General features: G+C 40.3%; 1 protein-coding gene across 1 annotated transcript; it reads right to left on the bottom strand.

The window, feature by feature from the left end:
* Nucleotides 1-3357: 3357 nt before the first annotated feature.
* LOC138881401 (F-box/FBD/LRR-repeat protein At1g13570-like) lies at nucleotides 3358-5113 on the bottom strand. Its single transcript, XM_070161623.1, has 4 exons — nucleotides 4821-5113; nucleotides 4605-4768; nucleotides 3931-4058; nucleotides 3358-3393 (listed from the first exon to the last, which is right to left on the bottom strand). Exons 1-4 carry the CDS (start codon nucleotides 5111-5113, stop codon nucleotides 3358-3360), a joined length of 621 nt encoding a protein of 206 aa, XP_070017724.1.
* Between the last annotated feature and the right edge of the window lie 2509 nt (nucleotides 5114-7622).

The following is a 7622-nucleotide window of genomic DNA, read 5'->3' as shown; positions in this document are numbered from 1 at the left end:
GATGGCTTTTATTTTGTCGGGGTTGATCTCGATCCCCCTGTTTGAGACCATGAAGCCCAGCAATTTGCCCGGACCTACTCCGAAGGTACATTTCTCGGGGTTGAGCTTCATATTGTAGCTTCTGAGAATGTTGAAAGTTTCCTGCAAATGGGTCAAATGGTCCTCTGCGTGCAGGGATTTGACTAGAATATCATCAATATACACTTCCATTGATTTGCTTACTTGATGCTTGAACATTTTATTAACTAGGCGCTGGTATATTGCTCCCGCATTTTTTAGCCCGAAGGGCATTACGTTATAGCAATATGTACCATACTTTGTGATGAACGAGGTTTTCTCCCTGTCCTCGGGGTTCATCTAGATTTTATTATACCCCAAGTAGGCATCAAGAAAAGTGAGAGTCTCGTGTGCATCGATCAGAAGATCGATATTAGGCAACGGGAAGGAATCTTTGGGGCACACTTTATTCAAATCTTTTTAATTTATGCACATTCTTAGCTTGTTTCCCTTTTTTGGCACTACTACAATGTTAGCTAGTCATTCGGTATAGTTTACCTCCCTAATGGATCCGATTTTAAGAAGTTTCTCTACTTCCTCTTTGATGAAGGCATGTTTTACCTCGGACTGCGATCTTCTCTTTTGCTTTATGGGTTTGAATTTGGGATCGACACTTAGCCTGTGATATGTTATTTCCGGCGGGATTCCTGTCATATCTAGGTGGGACCAGGCAAAACAATCGATATTGTTACTAAGAAATTGAATAAACCCAGTCCTGAGTTCGGGGGTCAGCCCCGTCCCCAGGTATACCTTGCGATCCGAGAGGTGCTCGATCAAAATGGTCTTCTCTAGTTCTTCGAGAGTTGATTTGGTCGCATCCGATTCCTCAGGGGCGAGGAAGTCTTCCTCGTCGTCTTCGGGGGTCTTTACGCTTCCCTCCTCGTCCGAGACTGGGCGTGTGGGGGTTGGTGTCTCATGGTGGATTGCGAACATTTCTTGTGCTGCCCGCTGTTCTCAATGTATGGTCATAATGCCATCTCTCGTGGGGAACCTTATCACCTGGTGCAAGGTTGAGGGCATTGCCCTCATGTTATGCATCCAAGGCCTGCCGAGTAAGGCGTTGTATCTCATGTCGCCGTTGATGACCTGGAACTCGGTGTTCTGGATTGTGCTAGATGTGTTGATCGGGAGGGTGATCTCTCCTTTGGTTACTTCGCCGATCATGTTGAAGCCGTGGAGGATTCGAGGGGCGGGAACGACTTAATTGAGCAGCCCCAGCTGTTCTACTACTTCCGACCTGATTATGTTGGTCGAGCTGCCTGGATCCACGAGCACGCGCTTTACTCTAGTGTTGTTTAAGATAAATGAGATCACTAGCGCGTCGTTGTGTGGTCCCGTCATAACCTCGAGGTTCTCCTTGCTGAATATGAGGGTATTTTCGGGTACGCATTTTCAGGTCGGTCCTTCTTCCGTAGCGGACGTTCTCGTTCGTTTGAACATGGGTCCTTGGGGAGCGGTGGTTCCCCCAATGATCATGTGGATGTTATGTTGGGGGACCTTCCCTTTCGTCCGGGTTGAATCCGGTTGTGTATCGGCCTCTAGGACGGTCATGTCCTTTTCTCTGTTGTTTTCGAGGTTGTCATTCTCGACCCTGTTTGCCGAGCCGGACATTTCGACCTGAAATCAAGAGTTTTTGGACAAGAAAAAGTGTGAAAGATAACTTGCGTTTTTGCAATGGAACCAGTAAGAATATAATTACTATTATTTTTAGCCCTGCGGTGGGCGCCAAACTGTTTACTGTGAAAATGGTAACGACAATTAAATTTGTAAATGGGATTCTAAAAATACGTGATCTATTTTTATTCTAGTTGTTAAAGCAGATGGTGCTAAGAATATGAAGTTTAATGACAAATTACAAGCTAAAATGGGGCAATAACCAAATCGATGGGCTTGTTGTCCTGGTTTCGGATTGGTCGATGGATGGCCTCGAGGTCGGTATCCTGGCTCGATCTCGAGCTATCCGGGGTAGTCAGGAGTGGGATAATCAGTAGAATATGATCAAGTAAGGCTCTTTATGGCCAATACCAAACAATAAATGAAGAACGAGTATGAAAACTATAGACGCTAAGAGTGGTCTCGAGCCAATAAGAACGAGGAAGTTAGAGAGAAAAGATAGAGGGATATTATTGATCTTGTGGAGAAATAGTTGGAGCAACATCAGACGGGGGATTACAAAGTGATGGGGATCCCCTTTACATAGGAGGAAAATTCGGTATAGTACAAAACGTGTAGGTCAGCTTTGTCAGATTAAGTCGTTTGCCTTGGGAACTCCCCTCTTGCCTGTTGTAGCCCGCTATGGCTGTCAGAATGCGATGTCCTCCGGACTGATACCTGACAATCCCCGAGGATGAGTCTCGACCTTGGCTCCGAGCTTTGAGGGTCATGACTGCGAGAGGACCCTATGGCAGGAAAATCGGGCCCCCGAATTTGCCGTATACAATTTTTGTATTATCGGTGTATAGAATTTAGACATTTTTCACCAGGAAACACAGTGATGACACTATTATTTTTATAATATATAAAAAAAATTACTAATAAGTGACTTTCTATTATAAAAAATGTATATTGACTATTAGTGATACTGTAATAACCCAAAAAATTTAAAAGGCTTTGGACCCACGAATTGTCCATCGAGAAAGGACTTTAGCTTAGCAACAAAATGAAAATAATAAAAGGAAAGAAAAGAAAATATTAAATAAAATCTTAAACGGTTATAAAAATAAAGAATACAATGTAAATAAAGTAGAGAAATGTATAAAATAATGACTACAAAGTAAATGAATTGTTTTGGCTCCCTATTCATAGAAGAAAGCAAGCTGCTTCAAGGACGATGTCTTTGGCATATTACTTGTGTAAGAGTTGGTCAAGAATAGGCGAAGACGCCAATGATCTTAGAAATCTTAGTTTCTTGCCTTTCACTAACTTCTTCATCTACGTTAATGATCAACTTCTCGAGAATAGGCGCAGATGCCAGCACTAACCGTACAAACAACAATTCCACTTTAGAACCATGGAATCTATGTATTTACAGAGCTTGAAGGTTATTGAGTTCATAAATCCTGCATCCTTGTCCTTTCAACTGATTTAAATCTACCATCCCAGAATCTTTCTTGATCCGACTCAACTATAAGTATTGGACGGATCGGATTGGACCGGGTTTAGCCTATTTCGGATTTCAGATTCTGAAAAGGGCAATCCGAATCCGATCCGAATTAACATTTGATTGGATCGGATTTTAAACTTTGGATCGGATAATTTTTCGGATTGTCGGATCGGATTGTCACAAAAAATTTCAACAATTTAATGTTCATTCGGTGTCTCTATCTCATCTTCCATCTACCAAAACAAACAAAAAAATAAAATAAAATCAAAAGTTGAAAAATAGAACATGAAATAGACATAAAAGACAGAAGAGAAGAGAAGAGAGGTGGAAGAAAGAGACATAAAATCAAAGTAAAATCGGAAGTTTGAGTCATTGAGACTCTTTTAGTCTTCACTGAAGAGAAGAGAGGTGCAAGAGAGGCGGAAAAATCTAAGTGAGTGAGGGGGTGTGTGAAAAATGAATAAGCATAACCCTAAAAGTTTAGTGTGTATTTATATAGGTACATATAATTTCGGATATCGGATCGGATCGGATTTAAATCATACCAATCCGAATCCAATCCGAAAATCCGAAATTTCATAAAACACAATCCGTATTCAATCCGAAAATCCGAAATTTGAAATCCGAAAATCCGAAATAGAGTGGATCGGATCGGATTTCGAATATCCGATTCAAATGCACAGCCCTACTACAAAGTAAATGAATTGTTTTGGCTCCCTATTCATAGAAGAAAGCAAGCTGCTTCAAGGCTGATGCCTTTGGCATATTACTTGTGTAAGAGTTGGTCGAGAATAGGCAAAGACGCCAATGATCTTAGACTTCTTAGTTTCTTGCCTTTCACTAACTTCTTCATCTACGTTAATGATCAACTCCTCGAGAATAGGCGCAGATGCCAGCACTAACCGTACAAACAGCAATTCCACTTTAGAACCATGGAATCTATGTATTTACAGAGCTTGAAGGTTATTGAGTTCATCAATCCTGCATCCTTGTCCTTTCAACTGATTTAAATCTACCATCCCAGAATCTTTCTTGATCCGACTCAACTATAAGTAGTATAAAGAAAAATTAGTAAGATTTGCATCTCGATACTCGGAAATAGAGTAACAACTCATGAATTCAACAACTCACCAGAAGTTGTAACTTCAAATTGAGACAACTTCTAATGATGCATAGAAGGGAACAAATTTGATCTTCATCCTTAAAATCGAAACCATAAAATTTGAGACTGTCCAAGTGATGGAGCATTGTTGACAGCCTCCTTGCTACATTACCAGAAGCCAAAAACTAGACAACAAAAATCCCCAAAATAAGAACTTTAATAGTTATAACTATGCAGATGTCATTCAGAATTATGCAGAGATATCAATTTCCATCTTACCTTGAGGGAGCATCCGTCCAAGATAAGTCTTCTAACTTCAGGTAAGCTGCTAAGAAGTTTTACTTGGGGCATATAGATTCAAGTGATGAAGACCACTGCACTTTACAAACATCAGATCCAGAAGGTTTGGAACAGAGAGGAAAGAAGTTGCAACATCTAATTCAAAGGCGACTCCATCTGATTTAAGGCTTTTGAGCTTGTGGAAACCTGCAAAACTGCAAGGCGGCCTGAAAATGCAGTATAAAAGATTCAAATGTTCTAGCTCTACGGCGTACACACAACGGCGTCAACTTATATGGAGCATTGAGATATTCTAAACTCTGAAGGGTGAGCTCCACGAGACCATTTCTTGACAAATGTAGCATCCATAGATCAATAACTGAGTGCTCAAAAGGATTTATCATTGAAATATCAAGGAGAAATGTCTTAATGGGTCCATAGTGCTGCAATAGAATTCTATTAATGATGTTTATTGTGCATGTCTGGTTTGTCTTTCTGTAATAGTCCGCAGAAATTCTGAGCTTCGGGTTTGAAGCCCAAATATGTCTCCACTTACTGGACAAGACACTCATTCTTGCGGCATCCTCAATAGTCATGTGCTCCTGAATTTGGTGTCTGATATTAATAGGAAGATCTATAAGCCTATCAAGTTTGTCCCTTCAATCTTCAAGTCCTTTAAAGGTATCTGTCATCATGATTGTGAGTCCTGACCATTTGAACCAACAAAAATAAGTGAAGGTTGCATAGAAAATGCTTTACACATGCTGCATATGCAAATCCAACTTTATATTCTAGTCAAGAAAGTAACATCATAGTTTAAATAGGCTTGTATAAGATCAATCTAGACTCATGCTTATCATGATAATTAGATGGGAATGAATTAATATGAGAGAAAAGCTCGTCAGGCAGGTTGTTTGAGATTCAAAACAGTCATCATTCTACAAATTTCAATTTTTATAGAAGCTTTATTGATCATAGACTTCATAGTGTTAGTATTGAAACCCGGAATATTGCGCTGACAAAGCATGCCCACAACGATGGTGAATTAGACCATAAAAAAATATGCCAAAGGAAGTACAAAAACTTGCGTTGTTCGCTCTACTAGATTAACACCCACAGGTGGAGATGAAATTCATCGATCAAAAGAGAATACAAAAGTGAGTATAAAATACCAAGAGAATAATTTCACAGCATTCACTCTTAAAGAGATACACTCAAGTGAATACATATTATTTTCATATTTTCTCAATGCTTATTATATGGTCTCAATAAAAACTATACCCTTCATTTCATTTTATTTGGCGTTATTTGTCTACAAAAGAGTTGGTAATTGTCACGACCCGGATTTTTCCACCCCCGAGAGTCGTGATGGCCCCTGCTCGTAGAAGCTAGGTAAGCCGAATATTTCAAACTCATCTCCCTTTTTATTTAAAAAAAATTAAACAATGTAAAATACTAAGCGATTAAACAACGGAATAAGATTAAACAATCGGATATGCGGAAGCCGAAACTTAATATTCCAACCAAACACTGCTACATAATTTGAAGTACAATACTACCCAGAATTTGGTGTCACAAGTCTCGGACTGTCTAAGAATACTACAAACAAGGTCTGAATGAAATACATAAGTCTGTCTCTGAATAGGTAAAACAGAACGAGAAAAGATAGGAGGAGACGCCAAGGCCCGCGGACTTCTATAGGACTACCTCGGGTCACCTGAGTGGAATGAAGACAGCGCCCTCACTGCGGTCCAAACGCTCCGGTGTCAGTATCTGCGCACAGTGCAGAGTGTAGTATCAGCACAACCGCCCCATGTGCTGGTAACTGCCTAGCCTAACCTCGGCGAAGTAGCGATGAGGCTAGGACCATACTACCAAATAAATTTGTGCAGTTAAATCATATACAGCGGAAATAAAAGTAGATAAATTATAGTTAAAGTTGGGAGGGGAAACATGATGCGGGGAGTAAAGGATAACAGTAGAGAAATGTAAGGAATGCCATAAATAAATTACCAGCAAAAGATAAGGAAATAAGAATCAAGTACACATGTAATACCGTTGCAGGCATGCAACCCGATCCCATTTCATATGATACCGTTGCAGGCGTGCAACCCGGTCCCAATTCATATAGTACCGTTGCAACCGTGCAACCCGCTCCCATTTCATATATTACCGTTGCAGGCGTGCAACCCGCTCCCATTCCATATATTACCGTTGCAGGCGTGCAACCCGCTCCCATTTCATATATCACCGTTGCAGGCGTGCAACCCGCTCCCATTTCATATATTACCGTTGCAGGCGTACAACCCGCTCCCATTTCATATATTACCATTGCGGGCGTACAACCCGCTTTCATTTCATTTATCAACACCAATCACAAAAGAATCTCGGCAAGGGAACAATAATATAACAACAACATCCCGACAAGGGAACAATAATGTAACAACAGCATCCCGGCAAGGGAACAATAATATAACAACAACATCCCGGCAAGGGAACAATAATGTAACAACAGCATCCCGACAAGGGAACAATAATATAACAACAATATTCCGGAAAGGAAAAAATAATATGAAAACAACATCCCGGCAAGGGAACAATAATATCACAACAACATCTCGGCAAGGGAACAATAATATAATCCTCATTTGAAGCACGAATAAACCATAACGGAGTCATAAAAATTACAATACAAGACTCATAGACATATTTGACACCGACGTATAGATACTCGTCATCATGCCTATACATCGTACTCCACAATTAACACATAGCAAATAAGACACAACTCCTAATCCCTCAAGCTAAGGTTAGACCAAACACTTAACTCGAACTTCCACGGCCAACTCAAGCCTCAAACATCGCTTTTCCTTTAGAATTTGCCTCCAAACAACTCGTATCTAGTCCAAATTGATTTAACAATATCAATAAATGCTAAAGAATTCATACCCAGTGCTTAATTATAGGGTTTCTATCATTTTTTCCAAAAAGTCAAAAATTGGCTCTGGGCCCGCTTGGTCAAAACTCGAGGTTCGGACCAAAACCCGATCACCCATTCACCCACGAGCCCGAATATGTAAT

This window comes from Nicotiana sylvestris, chromosome 11 (genome assembly GCF_000393655.2).
Source record: "Nicotiana sylvestris chromosome 11, ASM39365v2, whole genome shotgun sequence".
Lineage (NCBI taxonomy): Eukaryota > Viridiplantae > Streptophyta > Magnoliopsida > Solanales > Solanaceae > Nicotiana > Nicotiana sylvestris.
This window is presented reverse-complemented; position numbering and strand designations above follow the sequence as displayed.

What these genes read in the sequence shown, in the direction of transcription:
- LOC138881401 (XM_070161623.1), bottom strand. Translation starts at nt 5,113, where the DNA reads ATGAGTGTCTTGTCCAGTAAGTGGAGACATATTTGGGCTTCAAACCCG. An exon ending in CCATATAAGTTGACGCCGTT is followed by an intron (nt 4,769 to 4,820) that starts GTGTGTACGCCG and finishes CTGCATTTTCAG; the next exon opens with GCCGCCTTGCAGTTTTGCAG. An exon ending in CTCGACCAACTCTTACACAA is followed by an intron (nt 3,394 to 3,930) that starts GTAATATGCCAA and finishes TTGTTTTGGTAG; the next exon opens with ATGGAAGATGAGATAGAGAC.